The sequence below is a fragment of the Pongo abelii genome, chromosome 6 (genome assembly GCF_028885655.2).
Source record: "Pongo abelii isolate AG06213 chromosome 6, NHGRI_mPonAbe1-v2.0_pri, whole genome shotgun sequence".
Lineage (NCBI taxonomy): Eukaryota > Metazoa > Chordata > Mammalia > Primates > Hominidae > Pongo > Pongo abelii.
The window spans coordinates 20,353,105-20,379,968 of record NC_071991.2 but is presented as its reverse complement, the minus strand read 5'-3'; the positions used below and the strand labels follow the sequence as shown (position 1 = coordinate 20,379,968).

Below are 26,864 nucleotides of genomic sequence, written 5' to 3'. Positions count from 1 at the left end.
TATTTATTTATTTTTGTTTGTTGCCCTCTGTAGAAGGATCCATCTTCAAGTTTTAGTTTCAGGACAAGGTTTATCTTTGCTTGAACTTGTATATTTCTCTTCCCTTAGCCAAGGAGAGAATCTTAAAGCTTGGGTTTCCCTAGGCAGCTTGGAGTGAAATTTAGTCCTTAATTGCAGCAGCTGTTTTTAGCTTACTTAGGATAATGTTCTTCCCTTTCTTGAACATGACTTTATATATCTATATGGATTGTTCCATTGCACATGGTTTCTTCCCCACTAGACTTTGAGCTTTTTGAATGCAGAGACTAAATGAACTGAATGTGTACCTAATTTTGTAAGCTGCCTTTTTTTTCAGAAGCAAATTATGTTGGTATATCAAGTGGGATTCAGTTGTGACCAGTTTTCTCTGCAAAGTACTCAACATTTATTCTGTGGCTGAACTGGGGCGTGGGTTGGAGATGCTTGCTTGAGTATAACATCCTTATTATGACTGTAAAAATTTGTGTAGTGAATCCAAAGCTGCAGACAACCAGGTAAAAGGTGACAATAGGAAGATATTTATAAAATGCCGAGAAACCAGAGTGATGCATGGTGGAATGGAAGGAATGCTTTTTGTACCGACCTTAGTGGGTCTTGTTCCAAGAAGCAAATTAGATAAGAACAGAGCAGGTGTCTTTCCATGCTTGTGAAGACTTAAACATTGGTTAAGATAGCAGCTGGTGAGGCTCATCTAGTGAGGCTTAGCTAACAAATTAGATAATATCAGAGCAGGTGTCTTCCCATGTTTATGAAGATTTAAACATGTTAAGATAACAGCTGGTGAGGCTCACTGCGTGTGGGACTGGTGCTGAGGGTGAAGTTGAAATCACATAAGAAGCGTTAGCCAGGGTTGACATCTCATTTTCTGGACCATGGATGTCTGAGTCTGTTTTGTGCTGCTATAACAGAATACCTGAGACTGTGTTGTTTACAAAGAGCCAAGATTTGTTTCTTACAGCTCTGCAGGCTGGGAAGTCCAAGGGCAAGGGTCCTACATCTTTCAGGGGCCTTCTTGCTGTGTCTTCCTGTAGCAGAAGAGGAAGAGAGCATGAGTGTTAGAGAATGAAAGAGACAGAGAAGGGAAGGGGGCTGAATTCATCTTTTTTTTTTTTTTAGTCGCTCTTGTTGCCCAGGCTGGAGAGCAATGGCACGGTTTCAGCTCAGTGCAACCTCTGCCTCCCGGGTTCAAGCAATTCTTCTGTCTCAGTATCCCGAGTAGCTGGGATTACAGGTGTGCGCTACCATGCCCAGCTAATTTTTTGTATTTTTAGTAGAGATGGGGTTTCACCATGTTGGCCAGGCTGGTCTCGAACTCCTGACCTCAGGTGATCCACCTGCCTAGGTTTCCCAAAGTGCTGGGATTACAGGAGTGAGCCACCGCACCCAACTGAACTCATCCTTTTATCAGGAACTCACTCTTGTGATAGGTGCAACCTACACATGCAATAACAGCATGAATTCTGTCCTCATGACCTAATCACCTCTTAAAGGTCCCACCTCTCAACACTGTTGCATTGGGGATTAAGTTTCTGACACACAAAATTTTGGGGAGATGTTCACATTATGGCAGTGGATATCAGTCCGTACTCAAATGACCATGACACACAGTCCCAAGAAATCAGGATTGGCCTTAAAGAAAAGATAGAGTAGTCCTAATTCACACATGCGATTCTCCCTTTTAAAGCTTTTTGGTCTGAAAATTAACTTGGAGAAAAAAGGAGGTGGTCATTGAAGTGTTCTTCTAGAGAAAGATTCTTGTATTCTGTTTAAATATAAGGATAGATTTGGAAACATCTCGCTTGTAACTAGCTGAAGATGTACCTCTTATAATTGGCAAATGCATATACCCTTTGTAATCAGCATCCCGCCATTTGCAATTGTCCTGTGGATGTACATGCTGTTAGCTATGGAAAGAGTTAAGGGCGAGGGGATGGGTTGCAAGCTGACAGTTGGCTCTTGCCTCAGCCATGTGTCTGTTTTACTTTTTGGGGCCCCAAGCATTTGGGAGAGTTGTCCCAGTTGTTGTGATGAGTGAAAAGCACCTTTGATAGAAATAGAGAAACCAGGAAGTGTAGCCTACTTTGCAGGAAGATAATTAATTCATTTTTAGACATTTTGAGTTTGAAATGAGGGTTTGACATCCAGGTGGAAATGTCTGGCACTTAGCTGGGGCTGCTTAATGGAAATAGCATATAGGATGCTGGAGTTCTAGAACAACTTCTGTCACTAACTGGCTTTGTGCTCCTGGTTAAACCTTTTAATTTTCAGGGGTTTCACAGGTTGAATGCTGCCCAGTTCACCTTCCAGAAGCTCTGATACAAAGATGTTCTTTACCCACTCCTTGTGATTGACTCCCTGTGCTTCCTGCCTGTTGGCCCTAATTCTGCTCAGAGGTTTATCCATCCTCTTAGTCCCCTTTGCTAGATGGGGAAGCAGAATGTGAAGCGTTTGGCGTCTTGTTCAAAGTCATGGAGAACCTCATTAGGCAAGTTGGGCCAGGAGCTATGCTCTTTCTGCTTTGGAGAAGATAATCTTCCCATCTGCCTTTCCTCTTTCTTGTCTTTGCTCATTCTTCCATTCTCTTCCATTGTCTTTGCTGTCCTTTTATCTCACATATCTTTTTCCATAGCCTGGAGCCTCTAGTCAGCCTTGCATTAGTGGAAACTTCTAAGCCCCATTGATGATCATCTGGGTTCAGGAGCTTTTTTCTGTTGGTCTAGAAGGATGCTTTAACTTTGTGTGAGAGTGCTGGAAGTAGCTTCATTGTGGGACACCTGAAGGTGTCACTCCTGTTTCCAGCAGGGCAGGTGTGATTAGCATTTCAGAATGTGTGTGCTCACACACCACTCATGTAAGCAGCATCTGCATCTCAACCAGGTTTGGCAGCTGCTTCTTGAGATGCAGAGCATTACATGTACTTACTTAGAGCTTGGGCATTTCCTACCGGTTTTGAGTGCTGTGTGAGTACAACGCCTATATTATCTGGGAGAAATGAGACATTTGGATCTCTGCTTGATCACAGACAAGACATCTAGTCCCTGGGCATCCCAACACTTCTGGGATTCTCAGTCCTTCCTTACAAGCATCAAATGAGAATTTATTGGGCCAAGGAAAGGAGTCAAGGATATTGCCATTTGCATAAAGAGATAGTTTGATGGTGATGTGGTGTGCCATGATTAACAAGGACAACATCGTTCAAATTCATAATTAAATGGGGAAAATGAAGTAAGATGTACAGTGAAGGAATGGGAAGAACCTGAGTTCCTTTGGAAATTGCTCAGGTCATTGGGACCCTGAAAATATCTTGACTTTCCCACTAGAAATATTATTGCTATTTTTAAAATGACACTGGCCATCTGAAAATCAGATGGTCCTTTAAGAAAGGAAAGGAAGAATGAATGATGAAGTCTTTCTTTTCCCCTCCCCTGTTCTCTCTTGGGCAGGGAAAAGATGCCGTTCCACCATGTGACCGCCGGCTTGTTGTACAAGGGGAATTACCTCAACCGATCGCTCTCTGCTGGCAGTGACAGCGAACAGCTGGCTAATATCTCCGTGGAGGAACTCGATGGTAAGGAGCCTACCCTGTTTGGGGGGTTGGTCCCCCTCCCAGGGAGGTGTTTGTGGCTATTGTGAAGCTCAGTTGAAAGCCCTGGACTTTGGCCACTCCTTGGCAGTTGTGGCCAAGTGTAACCATGGCGTGATGGAAAAGAGTTCAGAGACAAAATTTTGCCCAAATGACTTGTGTGTGTGTGTGCGGGGACAGACCTGATAGCCCGAACAATCTATGGTGGATATTTCGGTTTCCTTGGGTATTGACTGGGGGGATAGCCTTCACCTCTCTTAAAATGTGTTTTCTAATTTCCGGAGTCTGTATCACCAATGGAATTGTCTTGTTTCTGTGTTGTCACTGACAATGGAGTCCATCTGCAGGGGAGGTTTAAGCCCTGTTAATGGCTGTCTCTTGACTTCTGGCCATGGTGCTTTGAATCCTGCCCAGATCAGAATCATCTGGAAGCTCTGTCTAGGTGACAGTGGATAGCAATTATTTTAATTGCCTCTGTTTCTTTGTAACACAGTACAGCCCTGGGTGCTCAAGGCAGGGATTAGGGATGGACATAAACCTGGGAACATGATGACTAAATTCATCCTAGGACTGTGTCTCATTGTATCTTGGATAGACCAATCCTCTAATTAAAAAAAATTAAAAATAGGAAAAACAAGTTTTTTTTTTCCCTCCTGGAATAGAGGATTAGGTTGATTTGGCCTGATGTTTTTACCTAGGTACTACATCGGCTGAGGTCAAATCAGAATCAGTTTTCCCTAGTGTTTTTGAATACTTTGTTGCTTGTAATAATACCATTTTAAAGCACAAAGTTTAAATTTACTTTCTCAAGTAGAGAAGTCAAAATTACCCCAGTTGGCCCACATATTTACTTTTAAGTGTAATGGTTCAAATCAATGTGCTTTGTATGTGCACATTAGGGAGCCTCATTTCTCCCAGAAGGAAGATGGAGGACATCTGGCTCTGAGACAGTGAAGCCAAACTTGCTTCACAACAGGCAGGAGGTGAGGGAGGTGAAGAGGAGAGGCCGTTGAATAGCTTCTCCTTCTCTCATCCATTTTGCTTGTGTGCTTATTTAAATGCTTGCTTATTTACATGGATGAGCAGGGAGGCAACAGAGGATGTGGCCCTGGTGGGCTGGGTCCAAGGAGAGTCTGGGGGATGTTTGAAGAAGTGGAGTGATGGGGGCAGAGTCAAGATTCCTAGGGATAGTGGCTGCTCACTGTGGTCTGGACAAAGACTGGTGGCCTGAGAGGAGAGCAGGAACCCTTACATCTTCTGGTCTTCAGTTGAGCAAAAGGTGTGCTGGTGCAGGACACAGAAGCAGGAAATTGAGCTCTGACCTCCTCCAAAGTGGTCCCATACAGGCGACCACAAATTCAGGCTAAGGCTGCCCTTGGATGGTGTCTTGGTCTGTTCAGGCTGCTGTAACAAAACACCATAGACTAGGTGGCTCATAAAGAACAGAAATTTATTTCTCACAGTTTGGGAGGCTTGGAAGTCTAAGATGAAGGTGCCAGCAGATTTGATGTCTGGGGAGGGCCACTTTCTGATTCATAGATGTCACTTGGGTGGTGTCTTGGTCTGTTCAGGCTGCTTTAACAAAACACCATAGACTAGGTGGCTCATAAAGAACAGAAATTTATTTCCCACAGTTCGAGAGGCTTGGAAGTCTAAGATCAAGGTGCCAGCAGATTTGATGTCTGGGGAGGGCCACTTTCTGATTCATAGATGTCAGTTTCTTGCTGTGTCCTCATATGGTGGAGAGAGTGAATAAGTTCTTTTGGGCCTTGAGTATATAAGGGCATTGTCTTAGTCTGCTTTGTGTTGCTATAATAACATAGTACATTCTGGGTAATTGATACAGAAAAGAAGTATATTTGGCTGATGGTTCTGAAGACTGGGAAGTCCAAGTGCATAGCACTGGTATCTGGTGAGGGCCTTCATGCTGTTTCATCCCATGACAGAAGGTGGAAAGGCGAGAGATGGTAAGAACAAGAGAGCAAGAGAGGACTAAACTCACTTTTATAAAAGTCCACGCTCTCGATAATGAACTCCCCCCGAGATAATGACATTAATCCATTCATGAAGGCAGATCTTTCATAGTCCAATCACTTCTTAACCATCCCACCTCTTAGCACTGTCATAATGCCAATTAAATGTCAATGTGAGGTTTGGAAGGGACATTCAAACCATAGCAGGCACTAATCCCATTCATGAGGGCTGTTCCCTCCTAATCACCTCCTGAAAGACTTCACTTTTTAATGATATCACTTTGGTGATAAGGTTTCTACATATGCATTTTGGGGGGACCCAAACATTCAGCTCATATCAGGTGTGTTTGGGAGGTAAAGTGAGGCCCAGGCTTTTCCTACCTATGGGAGTCTTCACTGTGAATGGACATTAGGGCAGGTGGTGCATTAATGTGGGGTGGATGTTTGCTTGTGCGTATTTGAGTAGATCCTCCAGGCTCAGTCATCAGCAGGAGGGACTGGGAGTCCCCCATGCGTGCAGGACCCACTGACTGGCCCTGGCTGAGAACTGGGCAACACTATCTTTATGTTTTGGGTAATTCTTTAAGAGGTTAAAAATCACTAACCAAATGGAGTTTGGAATCATCTGTGGCTTTCCATATTCTCCCCACTTCCTCCTTCCCAACTTTGCCATGAATGATCAGGAGATGATTTCTCTGTGACTTCTCAGAGCAATGGCTTTTTTCACTGTTAAATTCAAGCTCTGCCAAGGCAACTGTTCAGGGCCACTGTGGGGGTGCATGGCTTTTCAAGAGGGCTGCTGGCTGGATTTCAACCCTCCTCTCCCTGCTTGGGTGCCCTGCTGAAATGCCCTCCACTTTCTTGGACAAACAGAAAAGCATATAAACTTGGTATTTTAATCAGGCAAGGGCAGCTTGAGAAGGACTGAAATGCACTTTTTCAGTATGTAGATTAGCGGGAGTAATTCTAAGAGCCCTCCAAGCCCAGGCTGGCAGCCTGAGCATTGGCAGCCTTGGGGTAGTTTATTGAGTGAAGGTGGGGGCTTTATAAAGGCCCGAGATTGGCTGGTGAAGATGCTGTGTTTGTCCTTCAGGAGGGTAATCCAGGCTCTCAGCCTGGGGAAGGGCCATTTATTTTCTGACGGAAGATTCGTTCTACTTATTTATTTAGTTTTTGCCAAGGTGAACACTGAGTTATGACTGCTCCTGGTTTATTACAAGCATCTCGGGGCTCCGGGCAGGACAGTGCAGATGTGTTCTGAGTTTAGAGCAGGCACGCAGGGTCTGGAAACCAACTGGCTTGAATCAATTCAGATGACTATGGATTGGTCTTGGGGAAGCCAGTTTCCAGGGCATAGTTTGCTTGTTGTTCTCTTGGGCCGCTGCATGGCAAGGTGACCCTAAAGTTCTGCTGGTTGGGGGCACTCCTTTACCCTCAGAGGACAGGTGGTGCTGCAATGGGAGTTGATGTGTTGGAAACTGATGGACATTGCAGCATCCTTTGTGGTCTGGCTGCCTTGAGCATAGGCATTAGTTGGGTGCTATTCTTATCTGCTGTCTAGCTCCCCACCCTGTAGCCACTGCAGCCTTCTGCTTGTGAATGGCTACAGGTTTCCCCCCCTGTTCGTGTTTATCACCAATGTTGGAAAATCCCTTTCCTCCAGTGTAAGGGCCAAAGGTGCGCACTTCATGAATGGTTATCCTCTGAAAACAGGCATGAAAAGGACCACTTGCCATGCAGGTCATTTTCAGCTGCAACTCCCTTCTGGGAAGTCCCTATTTCTTCTCTTTACACAAAGCTCAGGAGGGAAACATGCAAAGCTGCATCAAAATGATCAGATTAAAGTTGAGAATCACCCAGCCAAACTCAGTGAAGGTGGATTGATGGAGACAGTCATTCATTCATCCATCCATCCATTTTTATTCATTCATTAAACGGATGTTTACTAGGTGGAGGAGGAAATGCCTTCTAGGTAGTAGAGGAAAATCAAATAAGCATAATATTCATTGCCTCTTTCCAAGGAGCTTACATCTATCCAGGAAGTTTATGCATATACCAGATTTATTAGCAATATCTTATACTTTTAGAGTGCGTTATATGGAATTCTATTATATATATGCAGTATGATTGTTGAAGAATAGTTTTCTTAATGCTACTTATTGAATAATCTCGTGATGCTATCTTTTTTTTTTTTTTTTTTTAAGACAGTCTCACTCTGTCACCCAGGCTGGAGTGCAGTGGTGCGATCTTTGCTCACTGCAACCTCCACCTCCCAGGTTCAAGCTGTTCTCCTGCCTCAGCCTCCCAAGTAGCTGGGATTACAGGCACGTGCTGCTACGCCTGACTAATTTTTGTGTTTTTAGTAGAGACAGGGTTTCACCATGTTGGCCAGGCTGGTATTGAACTCCTGACCTCAAGTGATCTGCCCGCCTTGGCCTCCCAAAGTGCCGGAATTACAGTCGTGATCCCCAGTGCTTGGCCTTGTAATGCTATCTTAATCTTAAACTAAATTCACCTCCATCTGAAGTTTATCTATTTTCTTTAATATATAATGTTCTATTGTATATAAATATATCTTAATTTATTTTCCTGTTTTATTCTCAGTGGATATTTGGGTTGTTTCCAGTTTGAAGCTATTAGGAAATAGCTATTAGCTATTTTCCAGTTTGTGAAAATCTCTTCTGTTTCTGGTCATAAATTATTTATATATATATATTCATAATAAAAGTCTTTTTCTCCAAGTCTTCCAGATGATGGTACCTTTCTTTTGCATGACATTTTTTTTTGTATAATTTATATTGCTTTTTTCTATTATGCTTTGTAACTCAACATTATGAAGTTTTTTTGTAGGCTCAGTATTTGTCAGTAAACAACGTTTGTAAAGAATCTAGCTTTGGGCAGGAACAGTGGCTCATGCCTGTAATCCCAGCACTTTGGGAGGCTGAGGCAGGAAGATCACTTGAGCCCAGGAGTTGGAGACCAGCCTGGGCAACATAGGGAGACCCTGTCTCTACAAAAAGTTAGCTGGACATGGTGGTGCATGCCTGTAGTCCCCGCCACTTGGGAGGCTGAGGTGGCAGGATCGCCTGAGCCCAGGAGTTTGAGTCTACTGTGAGCTGTGATTGTACCACTGCACTTGCACTTGAGCCTTGGTGACAAAGAAAGACTCTGCCTCTCAGGAAAAAAGAAAAAAAAAGAAAAAAAAGTATCTTGGCTTCTTCACTTTATCCCAAACCTGAGATAATATTCCCCCCACCTCCCGTTATTATTTTTTTTTGAGACGGAGTCTCGCTCTGTTGCCCAGGCTGGAATGCAGCGGTGTGATCTCGGCTCACTGCAACCTCTGCCTCCTGGGTTCAAGCGATTCTCCTGCCTCAGCCTCCTGAGTAGCTGGGATTACAGGTGCGCGCCACCACGCCTGGCTAATTTTTGTATTTTTAGTAGAGACGGGATTTCACCATGTTAGTCAGGCTGGTCTCGAACTCCTGACCTCGTGATCTGCCCGCCTTGGCCTCCAAAGTGTTGGGATTACAGGCATGAGCCACCGTGCCTGGCCTAACCCTTTTTATCCTTAGACTGGTGAGAGATTGATATGCATGCCGTCTCCAGTTTCCAGAAGACATTCATATAGCCCATGGCTCTGGGCAGAGGTGGGGGGTCTCGATAATCCTTCCTGCTGTCTTTGCTGCCTGTGCCACAGAATTCTCCATGTCTGTTGTTTGTTCTTCCCCTCTCCTTCTCTCCTTCCCATTCCCAAACTATTCTTGTATATTCGGTCATCCTAGGAACATTTTGGCTTTCACCTGTGCTGCATAGATAACCCAGGATGGGACATACCAACCCATGGCTGCGGTTAAGTTGTGTTCCCCAAATGAGCTTAAAAAAGAGTGCTGCTGAAGTGCGTTTTGGTTGAGGAATAGATTCCCATGGAAAACAGTTGCTGTGAAGTAGGGAGTGACTGCATGATTTGCTGTCAACGTATTGTGGTGAGTCAGTCTTCCTTATGTGCCACTGTAGTTCCAAGTGTGGGTGGAAATTGTGTCTCTCCAATTTCATTGGTGGGGCAATTAGCAAAAATTCCCAGCCTCTCACATGTGTGCATGTCTCAAAATTAATATTTCTTTTTCTTTCTTTCTTTCTTTTTTCTTTCTTGAGACAGAGTCTGGCTCTGTCGTCTAGGCTGGAGTGCAGTGGTGTGATTTCAGCTCACTGCAGCCTCCACCTCCTGGGTTCAAGCGATTCTCCGGCTTTAGCCTCCCAAGTAGCTGGGACTACAGGTGTGCACCACCACACCCAGCTAATTTTTGTATTTTTAGTAGAGATGGGTTTTGGCCATGTTGGCCAGGTTGGTCTCGAACTTCTGACCTCAGGTGGTCCACTTGCCTTGGCCTCCCAAAGTGCTGAAATTACAGGCATGAGCCAACACACCTGGCCTCAAAATTAATATTTATACTGATACACTCTTCTGTATATCATAGGGGGTATTTTGAGTATGGGAATAGACATACCAGACTGCCATCCTTTGAACCTAGGGTTCCATTTTAGTAGTTGACCAGTGTCACTTTGACTATGCCAGAGTCACTGCTCTCCTGCAGCTCAGTTTTCTCTAGGAGCCCCTATTTGCCTCCTCTAGATGACTTTTTTTTTTGGACAGAATCTCGCTGTGTCACCCAGGGTGGAATGCGGTGGCACGATCTCAGCTCACTGCAACCTCTGCCTCCTGGGTTCAAGCGATTCTTCTGCCTCAGCCTCCCAAGTAGCTGGGATTACAGGTGCCCACCATCACGCCCGCCTAAATTTTGTATTTTTAGTAGAAGTGGGGTTTCACCATGTTGGCCAGGCTAGTCTTGAATTCCTGACTTCAGGTGATCTGCCTGCCTCAGCCTCCAAAGTGCTGGGATTATAGGCGTGAACCACCATGACTGGCCTAGATGACTTTTAATGTTTATTCAGGACTTTCTGCAGCACCTGGCACTGTTGTTCACGCCTTAGTTTTTGCAGTCCATCACTGCCTTGGTACCCATGTTATTACCTAGATCCCCTCCTTCCTCTTTTCTACCTATTTGTTATCTCTGCATTCATTGTGTACCCCTCATCCCCTGCCTGCTGAAAAAAATTTTTTTTTTTTTTTTTTTTAAAAAGGCAGACACAGTGGCTCGTGCTTATAATCCTAACTACTCATGAGGCCAAGGAGAGAGGATTGCTTGAGCCCAGGAAGTCAAGGCTGCAGTGAGCTATGATCGTGCCACGGCACTCCCTCAGAAAAAAGAAAACAAAAAGAAATATAAAAAAGAATGGAAGATAGATATTCGCCATGCATTCCTAAACCTCTATAGGTTTGAAATTTTTAAAAAAGATTAAAGAAATATGAGGCACACTCTTGTCTCCTGGGGTTGGTTTTTGTTGCCATCTGCCCGGGCATCTACATGCTGATGACCTTAAGATATACATCTCCAGTCCTGCCTCCCTCTTGGATTTTAGATATAGTACCTATAGTCCTGTGCAGGTGTCTCACAAGTCCCTTAAACTCCAAATATCTAAAGCTGAATTGGATTTTCTTTATTCTTGAAAACTGCCCCTCCTCTGGGATTTTTCCCAGGAAATTATATTGCCAGTCAGCCACAGCAGTCATCTGGGAATCATCCTTGTTATCTCTTGGTCCTTACATACAATCGTTAGTCCCATGTATCTTGACCTCTCTTTGTATTCTGTAACTCTTCCTTCCTCTCTGATCACACTGGTATTGCCTTGGGTCAGGTTTCCACTTCCTAGACAACAGCATTCACTGGAGCTGATCTTATTGGGTTTCATCTATGATCCACCTACATGTCAGTTCAGTTCGATACCATTGGAGGGATGCTACTCAAATGCACACTTAGTTTGGTTATTCCTTGGCTTATAACTTCTTTTTATGTTTGTTTTTAAGACAGTGTCTTGCTGTTGCCCAGGCTGGAGTGCAGTGGCACAAACATGGCTCACTGTAGCACTGACCTCCTGATTTCAAGCGATCCTCCGGCCTCAGCCTCCCAAGGAGCTGGGACTACAGGTGTGTGTCACCACACCTGCTAAATTAAAAAAAAAAATTTTTTTTAGAGATGGGGTCTCACTGTGTTGCCCAGGCTGGTCTTGAACTCCAGGGCTCATGTAATTCTCCCACCTCAGTCTCCCAAAGTGCTGGGATTACAGGCATGAGCCACCACACCCAGCCTTGGCTTATTAAAACTTTTATCTTCCTTTTTTGTATATATACAAATAAAAATACATTTTTAAAAATATTTCTTTAGTCTTAAAAAATTCAAATCCACATAGGTTTTTGGAAAGTAAAAGTGAATATCTGTATATCCTTCATTTATTTAGAATTTATTTATTTAGTTTTTTGAGGCAGGGTCTTGCATTTTCACCCTGGTGAGTGCAGTGGTGCCATCAGAATTCACTGTAGTCTTGATCTCCTGGGCTCAAGTGATCCTCCTGCCTCAGCCTCCCAAGTAGTTGGGGTTATAGGCGTGATCCTTTGTGCCTGGCTTACTTTTTAACATTTTTCAGCATTTAGGGTTTTTTTCCTCTCTCTCAACACACACACACACACACACACATACATACATACACACACACACACACACACACACGGAAACACACACAAATTTTTTTCAGATCTAGAATTTTCATTTGGTTCTTTTTTATAGTTTCCATTTCTTTGGTGAGATACCCTATCTGTTTAATCATTAAGACAATAGTTTTCTTTAATTCTCTGAATATACTTTCCTATGTTTATAATAGCTCTTTAAAGTTGTATGTGCTAAATCCAACATCAAGGCTCTAGGCCATCCTGGGATTGGTTTTTATGGACTTTTTAAAAAGACTGTGGTCAGATTTTCTTCCTTCTTTGCATGCCTGTGAATATTTGACTATAGACTGAACATTGTGAATCCTATGTTACAGTGATTATGTGTTATCTTTCTCTGAAGAGTGCTGATTTTTGTTCTAGTAGGTAATTCAATTACTGGCTGACCACCTTAAATTTGTGTAGGTTTATTTTTATGCTCTGTTAGGGCAAATCAGTGGAAACTGACCATCTCTTAAGAGGTGGTCTTTCTAGTGTCTTAGCTGGATGCCTGGAGTACTAATGAGGTTTTTCCACTATCTGCTGCTTCAGTTATAGTATTTGTTTTCTGTTCTCAACCTCATAGCAGCTGCTTCCTGGTAAGTCTTATTTAAAATCTCACCTTGCATGTTCTCACTCATAGGTGGGAATTGAACAATGAGAACACATGGACACAGGAAGAGGAACATCACACACTGGGGCCTGTTGTGGAGTGGGGGCAGAGGGGAGGGATAGCATTAGGAGATATACCTAATGTTAAATGACGAGTTAATGGGTGCAGCACACCAACATGGCACACGTATACATATGTAACAAACCTGCATGTTGTGCACATGTACCCTAAAACTTAAAGTATAATAAAATAAAATAAAATCTCACCTTGCATCTGGATAACATAGGCTTCAACCAAATGTTCATGCGGAACCCACACACGGGCTTCTGATGTTCCCTCTCTGCATAGTGTTTTTCTCTTTCCTGTCCTACCCTGTGGATTCTAGTTCTGCAGCTACTATGTGAATTGTGGTTGGCAAATTGTCCCCAGGCAGAGAGCCAGGGTGAGCATGGGGCTTGCCATGTGAATTTCCCTTCTCCTTGCAATTGTAATCTTGCGCTGCCTGTTGACATTTGCCTGAAAACAGTTGCCTCATATATTTGGTTCAGTTTTATTGTGCCTGGCTTATGGCACATGGTGGGAGGGTTATTCTTGCACAAGTTTCTTTGTCATACCCAGAAGTCTATTACAATTAGTTCTATGTGTGTGTGTGTGTGTGTGTGTGTGTGTGTGAGGCAGAGTCTTGCTCTGTTGCCCAGGCTGGAGTGCAGTGGTATGATCTCAGCTTGCTTTATCCTCCACCTTCTGGGCTGAAGTGATTCTCCTGCCTCAGCCTCCCGAGTAGCTAGGACTACAGGTGCATGTCACCATGCCTGGATAATTTTTGTGTTTTTTGTAGAGACAGGGTTTGCCATGTTGCCCATGCTGGTCTTGAACACCTGGGCTCAAGGGATCTGCCTGCTTCGTCCTCCCAAAGTGTTGGGATTATAGGTATGCGCCACCATGCTCAGCCTGTTACAATTAATTTAATTTAATTTTGTTTGCCTGAATTAGTTAAAATTCTCAACCATTATAGCACTTTACCTTTTAACATTTTGCTTCTGCTTATCATTCTTAAATAGCTCTCTACAGCCTACAGCCATGTTACCAGTATCTAGACTTGGTGACAAAGCGTATGAAGTCCTGTGTGGCTGAATCCTTTCTTTTTTTTGTCTGCTTCAACTCCCTGCTTGCCCTCCACACGATCCTCTGCTGCCTTGAGCCCCCTCCTCCTTCTCCACTTTGGTTTAAGCTTCTTGGGCCAGACATATTCTTTGTCTGCCTGGGAAATCCCTACCTATTCATTCAACTTTTTAGTTTCAATATTGTCACTGTTGTCATCATCATAATCATCATCACAGCTAAAGCTTATTGAGTGCTTACTATGTGCTAGGCACTGTTCAAAGTGCTTTATGTGGATTAACTCATTTAACCCTTTCAATCATCCTATTATGCATGTACTATTATTTTAATTTTTATTTATTTATTTTTAAAATTTTAAAGACAGGCTGTCATTCTGTTGCCCAGGCTGGAGTGCAGTGGCACGATCATAGCTCACTGCAGCCTCAAACTCCTGGGCTCAAGCAATCCTCCCATCTCAGCCTCCTGAGTAGCTGAGGCTACAAGTGCAGAATACCACGCCTAACTAATTTTTAAATTTTTAGCAAAGACGAGGTCTTGCTATGTTGCCCAGGCTGATCTCAAACTCCTGGCCTCAAGCAATCCTCCTTCCTCAGCCTGCCAAAGTGCTGGGATTACAGATGTGAGTCAACACACCCGGCCCAGGTACTGTTACTAACTACATTTTTGCAAACGTGAAAAATCCAGAAGTTAAATAAGCTTGTCCAAGGTCACATAACCAGCATCTGCTGGACCTGGGGTTCAAGCTGCCACCTGGCTGCACAGCCCATGCCATTCACTTTTATGTACTGAATCCTGCTGCCTGTGAGATGAGATCCTGTGTGCTTCCCTTGTACCCGTCATGTCACAATCACATATATCTCTGCCACCACTGTGACACATGGGTGAGCACTTGGCTGATTAATCAAATTTCAGTGGGTGGAGAGATATTTTTAAAGCTCTGTGTGAGCCCAGAGTGCTCCTTACTGAGAGGGGAGGTGCCCTGCAGCCCAGGAAAGGCTGGCCATGAGCATGATTTTATGCCAGGAGGGGGGCTGGTTTCTGTGCAGTAAGCTCTGGGGGGCCCTCTCCACCTGCCACCCATCTGGTCCATCCTATGTTTTCTTGTGATGAAGTTCCCCCCGTCCCCTACTGTTTTCTCCCCTGCTTTTGCCGGTTGATTTCAGGATCCCAGAGGCAAACTCAACTTGCCTTTTTTGGAGACACTTCTCTCTACAGGCTTCCTAAGAGGAGGTTTGAAGGAGGCAGAAACATTCCTGTTACAAGAAGAGAAGCTCACAACTCTTATCTGATGGCTCAAAGTTCTCTCCTCCAGAGGAAGCCTAAAACCTACGCAATGAATGAGCCACATCATCATCCCAATAAGAGGGGGAGTGTCAGATATACAGCTCTGCCCTGAGCTGGGAATTAGCTTTACAACTTATGTCTTTTATCTACCTGGGTACCTTCCTCCTGGAGGCTTGACCTGCCCTTTGAGCCTTGAGAGAGGTATCTTTTGTGGAGAGTTGTGAGGCTTTGTTAGCAGGGCAGAGCAGGGATTTCTCTGATGGTAGCTGCTTCCAAGGGCCTGTTCCTTAAAGGGGCGCTTGCTAAGTCTTCTAGTAGTTTCCCGCATGTTCTGAAAATGCATTTTGATAGCTGTGGCCAAGAAAGAAACCCGAGTACCTACCTTCCCTGCCAGCTTCGTGCTATTAATTTGTAATTTATATTCTGACTGTTTCCAAAAGCGATCAAGACATCGTAAGATAAAAGAAAAAACACAACTGCAAAGGCTGTCAGAATAGAAATAGAAAACAGAAATCCACACACAGGGAGGAAGGAAAAAAATATGACGGCCCCTTAAAGGAACACATTGGCTCGGAATGTGCATGACATTAGCTGCAAATTTCCAATTGGTTGAGGCAAAAAGTTAAACACCAGTTACCTGATTCCAATGATGGCCTTAAAGTGTCTATTGGAAGAATGGTTTTCTCAACTATATTTTAAACAGGAACTCTTTGCCCCATATTCAAATTATCTAATATACAAGTATTTTGTATTATTTCAGACACATTGGTGGCTTTCAACCTTACCTCACTATCAGATTTCTGTGGACTTTTTCAAAACATATTTCTTCTAGTAATAGTAACCTATCATGATGGTGATTTTCAATGAGGAAAGAGGTGCTCATACTAGACTTTCTAGATGCAAGCAGATGGGGGTACATTGTAGTTTAGTTTCTTTTTTTGTTTGTTTTTGTTTTTTTCCTGAGATAGGATCTTGGTCTGTTGTCCCGGCTGGAGTGCAGTGGTGCCTTCACTGCTCACTGTAGCTTTAACCTCTCAGGTTCAAGTGATCGTCCCACCTCAGCCTCCCAATGGCACAGGTGTGTGCCATTACACCTGGCTAATTTTGTTTTGTTTTTTATTTTTGGAGAGATAGGGCCTCACTGTGTTTCCCAGGCTGGTCTGGAACTCCTAGGCTCAAATGATCCTCCCTCCTTGGCCTCCCAAAATGCTGGGATTACAGGTATGAGCCACTGCGCCCAGCCTTTGTAGTTTAGAAAGCCTTCCCAACAAGTGATCTAAATACTGGCTTTATAAAATGTGTCCTGGGTTCTTATTTCTAAGAACCCTGCATGAGATAGCAAGCTGAGGGTGGCTTTATAAAATGTGTCCTGGGTTCTTAATTTCTAAGAACCCTGCATGAGATAGCAAGCAGAGGGTGGTATCTTGTTATGCAAAAGAACCTGCTGCATCTTAAAGGATGACTTTGACTTGAGCTATTTGAGGAACAGGAGTAACCAAGTGTTTATCTCAATCATAAAATCACCTTTATCTTGTTCCTGGGGAACCTTTCACTTTCAACAGAAATGCATCCTAATAGATCTAGTAGGGTAATTAAGCCCCATCGTGCTTCCCCAAATAACTGAATGAGTTAACCTGTTGAGTAGAGTTGTTCAACATTATCCGTCTGGATGCTGAAGGGAGTTTGCCAAAACCCATTATTCCAATGTTGGCTTCACTGACACTGAGTTGTTTCTCCTTGCAGTAACTGGCCAGCAGCAGGTTCAACTGTTCCCTGGGACTACTCAAGAATGTGATATTAGCAACATGTTCTAGCAGCAATGACTCACTGGTCTTCTCTCTTCACAGTGGCGTCCAGGGCATCTAAACATTGCTCCAGTCATTGCAGGTGATGAGTTAGGACACATCCATTTAAAATACAAATTTGCTTTATCAGCATGGTCATTAATATTTACTTCTCAAGAAGGAAGAGTGTTGAATTTACATCCAGACCTGTATTGCCATATTACTGTGTAACAAATGACTCAAAAACTTCCTGGTTTAATTTGGGTGTGGTGGCTCGTGCCTGTCATCCCAGCACTTTGGGAGGTGAGGCAGGAGGATAACTTGAGGCCAGGAGTTCGAGACAAAACCCTGTCTCTACAAATACTACAAAAATTAGCCAGCAGGTACATGGATAGAGCTGAAGGCCATTATCCTTAGCAAACTAACGCAGGAACAGGAAACCAAATACTGCATGTTCTCACTTGTAATCCGGAGCTAAATGATGAGAACACATGGTCACATAGAGGGGAACGGCACACACTGGGGCCTATCAGATGGTGAAGGGCAGGTAGGCGGAGGGAGAGGATCAGGAAAAAATAACTAATGGGTACTAGGATTAATACCTGGGTGACGAAATAACCCTGTACAGCAAACCCCTATGACACAAGTTTACCTATGGAACAAACCTGCACGTGTACCCCTAAACTTAAAATAAAAGTTGTTAACAACAACCACAAAAAGTTAGCTGGGTGTGGTGCTGCACGCCTGTGGTCTTGGATACTCAGGAGGCTGAGGCTGGAGAATTGCTTGAGCCCAAGAGTTCCAGGTTCTAGGATGCAGTGAGCTATGATCGCACCACTGCACTCCAGCCAGGGCAACAGAGAGAGACCCTGTCTCAAAAAAAAAAAAAAAAAAAAAATCCTGCTTATTACTTTTGAGCAGGAAGTGTTGTAGCAGATTAGGATCTACAGACAGATCTATAATTTTAAAGCGTTGGAGGTTTGTCCTTTTTTGAAGATATATTTTGTTCAAAGATCTTAACTGGCTTTTATATGCAATTCTGGAGTTGGGCAACACCTCATTCTATAAAGTGAGTGTTCTTATGAGCTGAGCAGAGAAGTTTGGTTTTATAGACAGAAAAGAGCTGAGGAAAGCAGAAACAGAAAACAAAAAAAGCAGAATGATTGTTTCAGAGTGACGTTTCCTTGTAAAGGTTAGAGCAGAGGGACTTCCTTCTCATGCTGGCTAAAACGGGCTTGCTTAGGGATTTGGCTACCAGCTCTCAGTCTCCTGACTTCTCAGAAGGTCATATAAAACACTTAGTTTTGGCTCGGTCGTGTGGAACTTTTAGCATGAGGGACTCCATTTTGGTTTGGTTTATTGGGCCGCGTGCAGGAGCTCAGTCCAAACCAATGGCCTCCCATCAATTTCACTTAATATTTATGCAAAGCAGTTCAGCAAAGTAAAAGGAGGGGAGTCAACAGGGAAGGCTGGATGGCCTAGACCCTTGAAGCCTGCAGGAGGACATTAATTTTGGGGGAATTTGTTTCATCCTTGAGGCAGTGCCTAAATATATCATGCTTATCCCTGGGAACAAACACAGTGAAGTGATAGGCGCATAGTGACTGCTCAAAAATACTTGTTGAATAAATTAACACTAGTTCCTCTGATAAGAGAACTTTGTCAAAAAATGAGCTCATTAGGCTGGGCATGGTGGCTCGCACCTGTAATCCCAACACTGTGGGAGGCGGAGGAGGGAGGATTACTTGAGGCCAGGAGTTCAAGACCAGCCTGGGCAACATAGTGGGCAACATAGCACAGGCTGGGCAACCAGCCTGTACAAAAAATTAAAAAGTTAGCCAGGCATGGTGGTAGGTACCTATAGTCCAAGTTACCCAGCAAGCTGAGGGAGAAGGATTGTGTGAGCCTAGGAATTTGAGGTTGTAGAGAGCTACGATCATGTCATTGAACTCCAGCTTGGATGACAGAGTGAGTCCCTGCTTAAAAAACAAACAAACAAAAAAAATAAAATGAAAAAGCATGGTTGAAGATGGATGGCGTTTGACCTACTTCACCACCCCACGAGTTTTGATTTTCTCACCTGTACCATGTGGATAATAGTATATACTTTATAGGGATAATAAGAGATAATAAATGCAAAGTGAGGAATTACTGTTCCTATTATTGTTCCTATCTGTTGGGCACTTACTGCATGCCAGATACACACAGTATGGGAACAATGGCAGGAATAGTAATTGTTGTTATTGTTATGATGATGCTTCTTATTATGATGGAACAAACCCAGGCAAAGGACCACCACCCCAACATTGGGGCAAATAGTAGCTCTTTAGAGGAGAAGCAAAACACTGGACAGGGTCCAGTGCAATTGTTCTGCCAGGACAGGGCCACTTCACAATGTGAATGCCTCTAACTGGAGAGGCCTGTCAATAAATGGAAGAATCTGGACAACCCATTGTGATTCTTTGTGTCTTAGCTCTAAGCGCATAAGGATACCTTTCCTACTCCCCCACCTCAACCTCAGCACTTTGTATCGCAATGGCTGTCCTCATTGGTTTGGAGGTAAGAGACTTAAATTGCCAGAGAGAGGAGAGGGAAGAGGAACCAATAATAGTTTCCAAACCTCGAATTGTCCTGAGGGATAGAACCAGGATCCTCTTAAAGAAAACGTAGTACATATACAACATGGAATACTGTGCAACCATAAAAAAGAGTGAAATCATGTCCTTTGCAGCAACATGGATGCAGCTGGAGGCCATTATCCTAGGTGAATTAATGCAGAAACAGAAAACCAAATACTCCATGTTTTCACTTATAAGTGAGACATAAACATTGGGTACACGGGAACATAATAATAGAAACAATAGACACTGAGGACTTCAAAACAGAGGAGAGAGGAAAAGGGCACGTTGAAAAAGTACCTATTTGAGTAGTACTATGTTAACTGTTTGGGTGATGGGTTCCATCAAAGCCCAAACCTCAGCATCATGCAATATATCCATGTAACTAACCTGCACAGGTTACCCCCTGAATCTAAAAAGAAAAAAGAAACAAAAAAGACCCAGGATCCTCTAAGACCTGGGTTTTGACGTGGGAAACATCTGCAGATGGCTGCATATTCAGGCCTTCCGAGTCCTCTGTGTGATGCTTCCAAGGATCAGGAGGGAACGTGTCCATAGATCTCCTTTTAAAGTTAACAGATGTGTCCTGCAATACTTATTCCTTGGGTTGGAGCTGCAGTGGTGATGGGACATGGGGAGGCTGAAATCAAGGCTGGTTGACCAGAACTCACTCCCCTATGGAGGGTGACACTGGCCTCTCTTTGAGTTCAACACACTGGAAATATTTCTCTGCCTTCCTCTCTAAAGCGGGAGGTGGTGTTTGAAGAGTGAAGCTTTCTGAAAATGGAAGAGCCCAACCATCCGTTTTGCTGGTGGTGGATGTTAGCATGCCTATTTTCAGGACTGTTCCTTTTCCCTGATTATTCTCACTCCTCTTGCGGTTTCCCTAACCTCATCTGGTTAAAATTCAAGGCAATTTTTGTTTCAATGGTGCTTCCAAACTCTACTCATCAACTTCAATATTAAGAGTTTGTTTGTTACACTAAAGTTTTATGGTGATGGTGAAAAAAGTATGTGGTGGTGGTGTTTTTTCCTGTAAAGCTGCTAAAATAGGCTGGGTGTGGTGATTCATGCCTATAATCCCAGCGCTTCTGGAGGCCGAGGCAGGAGGATTACTTGAGCCCAGGAATCTGAGACTTGCCTGGGCAACATAGGAAGATCCCATCTCTACAGAAAATCGTTGAAAAAGTTATCCAAGCGTGATGTGCACACCTGTAGTCCCAGCTATTTGTGATGCTGAGGCAGGAGGATCGCTTAAGCCCAGGTCTTTGAGGCTGCAGTGAGCTATGATCGCACTCCAGCCACTGCACTCCAGCCTTGGCAACAGAGTGATACTCTAAGTAAAAAAAAAAGCTGCTGAAATAAATGGTTTCAGGACTGCAGGTGATGCTGGCCTCAGGAGTGTGCCACCATTTACATGCTCATGTGTACAGATAGATTTTTTTGTGTTTTTGTTCTTGTTTTTGTTTTTTTGAGACAGTCTCGCTCTGTCACCCAGGCTAGAATGCAGTGGCGTGATCTCCGCTCACTGCAACCTCTGCCTCGCAGTTTCAAGCAATTCTCCTGCCTCAGCCTCCCGAGTAGCTGAGATCACAGGTGCGTGCCACCACGCCCGGCGAATTTTTGTATTTTTAGTAGAGATGGGTTTCACCATGTTGGCCTAGCTGGTCTCGAACTCCTGACCTCAGGTGATCTACCCTCCTCAGCCTCTCAAAGTGCTGGGATTACAGGCGAGAGCCACCGTGCCCAGCCTACTGATAGTTTTTAAGCTGGTGCCAGTTGGTTTGGGCTTTGCTGCTGTTACTCTGCTCGTATCCAGTGAAATGAGCCTCAGGGTATGTTGCAGACCTCAACCATCTGGGTGGCAATTTAACATCTTTGAGCCTAGAAGCACCGTAGGGATGACAGATCATAAAATTTTTGGTCTGGTACCCCTGTGCAATTTGTAGGAGACTTTGGAGAGCTTGCTTCTCTGCCATCTGGTGCTGTGGTGGGGGGAAGTGGGAAAAGGGGTGTCATGGAGACAAATCTGAGAACTTAGTGTTTCTTACATCTGTGTGGGGGGCTCCTCAGATAGCCAAGTGCAGTGGCGTAGCCAGCACCCACTGGGGGTATAAAACTTGAGGGTTTCAGGTGCCTGATTGTTCATGGTTTTGTGCTACTCCCTTTAAGATCCCTTCGGAGGTGCCACTCCTTCTGGGAAAAGTGCCCTGAGCTGCTGCCGAAGTCTCTTGCCAGATTTTGAAGATCCTCAGTATGCAAGTCAAGAAATATGTTTCAAATTTTGAATCTCCATGACTGTGGTGGATCACCCTAGCAGCCTAAGTCTGAAGTTTTTAACCTGGGGTCTGTGCACCTGTGGAGCTTAACAATATTGTGTGTCTTTATGAGTAGTGATGATTTTTTCTGGAGAGAAGACAGATCTGTAAGTTTTGTCATACGGAGTTCAACAAAAGGAGTTTGTCAAAGGATTTCAGCAAAAAGGGTAACATCAGTTGCTAATTTACACTTCATGAACTGGGCTTCTTTTCTTATCACTGCACAGGGCTTTTGCTTTGTTTTGCTTTGTTTTTTATTTTATTTTTTCCAGAAACGGAGTCTTGCTCTGTCTCCCAGGCTGAAGTGCAGTGGTGCAATCATAGCTCATTGCAGCCTCACACTCCTGGCCTCTAGAACTACAGGTGTGTGCCATCACACTCGGCTAATTTTTACATTTTTTGTAGAGATGGGATCTCACTCTGTTGTCCAGGTTGGTCTCAAATCCAAGGCTTCAAGCTGTCTTCCCACCTTGGCCTCCCAAAGCACTGGAGTGTTTTGCTTTCGGTGGGAAGACTGGACAAGGTATATTGATGCTTGCTGATGAGATCCTTTTTGCATTTTAAAAGGTTGCATTGGCTGTGGTTTGCAGAATGGATTTGAGAGAAGTGGGCCTTGAGGCTGGGGCAACAACCAGAAGCCCTTTTGCATAGTTCGGGGAGAAAGGAAAGGGCTTAGGCTGAGGAAGGAGCAATGAGTTGGGGAGAAGTTGGCGTGGGAATTTAAAAATACAGACCCTTGTTGTGTTTATGTTATTCTATTTGATGTTTGCAATAACTGGGAGGCATTGGTGTCCCCATTATACAGATGAGAGAAATTAATGTGAAAGGGATTAAGTCACTTGCCTGAGTCACACAACTCATAATTGGTGGGAGCGGGATTCCCGCTCAGCTTAATCGGACTCCAAAGCCCATGCTCTTAATTAACTACCATGTTAAATTGTCTCTACTGTAATACATCTTGATGAGATATGGATGTGGGGGTGAGGAGTGAGGTGTGTGGCCGCTTAACTAGGTAATGAGGTATAGGTGGTGACAACCGCCGAGACCAGGGACAGGGAGTCTGGATAGGGTGGGATGATGATGAGAACTGAAGGTCATCTTACTGGAGATGTCCAGTGGGTTCTTGCATTTTGATTTCTGGGACTCAAAGTGTTTATCCCAGATATACAGATTTTGGAGTCTTCAGTATACTGAAGTGATGATAATGAGAAGACAGCCAAAGACCCATCCCCAAGGCCCAGCAGTCTTAATCATGCTTGATCACAAGGTGGTCAGTGGTGGCTGGAGAATTGGGAGTCACTGCTTCTCCAGCTAAGTTTCTTCATATCTTTTATATGTATATATATTTTTTAATTAAATTTTTTAAATTAAATATATTTAAATTTAAATTAAATTTTAAGTATATATATGTGTGTATATATATATATATGTATATTAAATTGAAATGGAGTCTCGCTCTGTTGCCCAGGCTGGAGTGCAGTGATGCAATCTCAGCTCACTGCAACCTCCATCTCCCAGGTTCAAGCAATTCTCCTGCCTCAGCCTCTCTAGTAACTGGAATTATAGGTGTGTGCCACCATGCTTGGCTAATTTTCTTTCTTTCTTTTTTTTTTTTTAATTTTTAGTAGGGACAGGGTTTCACCATGTTGGCCAGGCTGGTCTCAAACTCCTGACCTTGGGTGATCTGCCCTCCTCAGCCTCCCAAAGTGCTGGGATTACAGGCGCCCATCACCACACCCAGCTAATTTTTGTATTTTTAGTAGAGACAGGGTTTCACCATGTTGGCCAGGCTGGTCTCGAACTCCTGACCTCGGGTGATCTGCCCACCTCAGCCTCTCAAAGTGCTGAGATTACAGGCGTGAGCCACCGCTGCCTGGCCGGCTTCTTCATATATTTTGGCTGTGTTTAACATGCCATGCTTAGTCCCCTAGTTTTCCATAGTATTCTGAAAGCCAAAATCCCCTATCAGAAAGATGAACACTTTGAGTTCAAAAAGTCACCTATTTGTGCTCAATTAATCTGGTTTATTGATTGACAGTGCCCTTGGGTTATTGATTGATGGAGTTCTCTTTCAAACTGCTTGTTTGAATCAGAAACTGATCTAAACCCAGTAGCTGTCTCTGATTTTAAAGGAAGTTCACTCTGGCTCCTGGCCACACAAATCTCTTTTTCAGGGTATCATAGAAACATGCTGTAGTTTCCTCTGCTAAATGGAACTGTAAATAGACTGCAGGAAATCAAAGATTGCCTGCCTATAATTAGGGCCGCCCCATGGATAAGGAGCTTGACTTCTTGCCGGTGAAGGAGCAAATTCCAGGGATTGTGAAATCACACTGAACTTGTGTCAAATCCTGGATGTTTTGTTTATGATCTCTGTGCTCTTAGGCAAGTTTTTTTAAAAAAAATTTCATTTCAATAGTTTTTGAGGTACAGGTGGGTTTTGGTGACGTGGGTAAGTTCTTTAGTGGTGCTATCTGAGATTTTGTTGCACCCATCACCCAAGCAGAGTGCACCATACTCAATATGTAGTCTTTTATCCCTCACTCCCCTTCCACCCTTCCCCCTCGAGTCTCCAGAGTTCATTATATCATTCTTATGCGTTCGCATCCTCGTAGCTTAGCTCCCACTTAGAAGTGAGAAAATACAATATTTGGTTTTCCCTTCCTGAGTTACTTCACTTAGAATAATGGCCTCCAACTCTATCTAAGTTGCTGCAAAGGCCATTGTTTCATTCCTTTTCTATGGCTGAGTAGTATTCCATGGTGCACATATACTACATTTTCTTTATCCACTCGTTGGTTGATGGACATTGAGGTCGGTTCCACATTTTTGCGGTTGTGAACTGTGCTGCTATAAAAGTGTGTGCATGTTTCTTTTTCATAGAATGACTTCTTTTCCTTTGGGTAGGAACCCCATAGTGGGATTGCTGGATTGAATGGTAGTTCTACTTTTAGTTCTTTAAGGAATCTCCACACTGTTTTCCATAGTGGTTGTACTAGTTTACATTCTCACCAGCAGTGTGGAAGTGTTCCCTTTTCACCACAACCATGCCAACATCTATTTTTTTTTATTTTTAAAATTGTGGCCATTCTTACAAGAGTAAGGTAGCATCTCATTGTGGTTTTAATTTTCATTTCCCTTGGGCAACTTTTAAACAGTCACACATCTCAGTGTCCTCATCTGTCAAATGAGGTGATATGGTTTGGCTGTATCCCCACCCAAACCTCATCAACAATTGTAATCCAAATTGCAATATGCACGTGTCTAGCGAGGGACCTGGTGGGAGGTGATTGGATCATGGGGGCGGATTCCCCCATGCTGTTCTCATGATAGTGAGTTCTCACAAGATTTGATGGTTTTGTAAGTGGCAGTTTCCCCTGCGCATGCTCTCTCTCTTGCCACCATGTAAGACGTGCCTTGCTTCCCTTTCTGCCATGATTGTAAGTTTCTTGAGGCCTCCCCAGCCATGTGGAACTGTGAGTCAATTAAACCTGTTTTCTTTATAAATTGCCACGTCTTGGGTAGTATCTTTATAGCAGTGTGAAAATGAACTAATACAGTGGGGAATATAATCACCCACCAACTGGGAGGAGGATGTGGCATGATGCCTGGCACATGGCAGGGTACTTGGCGATAGCTGAGTATTAGTACTGTTGCTTGGCCTGTCAGAGGGAAGGAGTAAGGGAATAGAGCAATAACGAATTTCCTTTATCTTTTCCCAGTCTGTCCAATTAAAAATGAGTTAACTGGGTCAGGCATGGTCATGCATGCCTGTAATCCCAGCACTTTGGAAGGCTGAGGCAGGAGGATTGCTTGAGCCCAGGAGTTTGAGGCTGCAGTGAGCTATGATGGTGCCATTGTGTTCCAGCTTGGGTGACAGAGCAAAACCCGGTCTCAAATTTGAAAAAAAAAAAAAAGAATTGATTGAACAACACTGGAAAGTGTGAAGGATATTTTAATGTGAAAGGGAAAAACCATGTCTTATCTGTGAATCCAGAATTTTGGTCATCTTTTTTAGGAGTGTGTGTCTGTGTGTGTGTGTGTGTGTGTGTGTGTGTGTGTGTGTGCGCGCGTGCTTCATTTTTCTTTTTTAGAGATGGGGTCTTGCTCCACCCAGGCTGGAGTGTAGCGGCATGATCATAGTTCACAACAGCCTTGAACTCCTGGGCTCGAGTGATCCTCCTACCTCAGCCTCCCAAGTAGCTGGGACCACAGGCACATGCCACCACACCCGGCTAATTTTTAAAACTTTTTGTAGAGATGAGGTCTAACTCTATTGCTCAGGCTTGTCTCAGACTCCTGACCTCAAGCGACCCTCCCACGTAGGCCTCCTAAAGAGCTGGCATCATAGGTGTGAGCCACTGTATCAGGCCAGGCAAGAATTCTTCGAGATGGAATTTCTTGAAGTGTAGGGGCAAAAAAGCCCCCCATCTAATAGGACACTAATAATGTCCCCACAAGTTGTGAAATCTTGAAAAGTGCCCATTGCTTCAGTGTATCTCTCCTTAAAGAATATTTATTTAGGCCCAGCACAGTGGCTCACGCCTGTAATCCCAGCACCTTGGGAGGCCGAGGCGGGTGGATCATGAGTTTGAGACCAGCCTGACCAACATGGTGAAACCCCATTTCTACTAAAAATACAAAAATTAGCCAGCGTGGTGGTGTGCCTCTGTAATCTCAGCTACTCGGGAGGCTGAGGCAGGAGAGTGGCTTGAACCCTGGAGATGGAGGTTGCAGTGAGCCGAGATTGCGCCACTGCACTCCAGCCTGGGCGACAGGGCGAGACTTTGTCTCAAAAAAAAAAAAAAAAAAAATTATTTAAGTGAGCTAGGCTGGGCGTGGTGGCTCACAGCTGTAATCCCAGCACTTTGGGAGGCTGAGGCCGGTGGGTCACTTGAGGTCAGGAGTTCAAGACCAGCCTGGCCTATA

General features: G+C 44.0%; 1 protein-coding gene across 4 annotated transcripts in view; it reads left to right on the top strand.

Annotated features, from left to right (window-relative positions):
* The window catches only part of CALN1 (calneuron 1), a 625,214-nt gene that overhangs the window by 119,126 nt on the left and 479,224 nt on the right, over positions 1–26,864 (top strand). For all 4 annotated transcript variants that reach the window (XM_054560450.2, XM_024250404.3, XM_024250405.2 and 1 more), the window contains one exon: positions 3,483–3,607. In XM_054560450.2, the coding sequence (XP_054416425.1) occupies positions 3,490–3,607 (118 nt within the window). In that variant the 5' untranslated portion in view covers positions 3,483–3,489. The remainder of the gene's footprint in view (positions 1–3,482; positions 3,608–26,864) is intronic.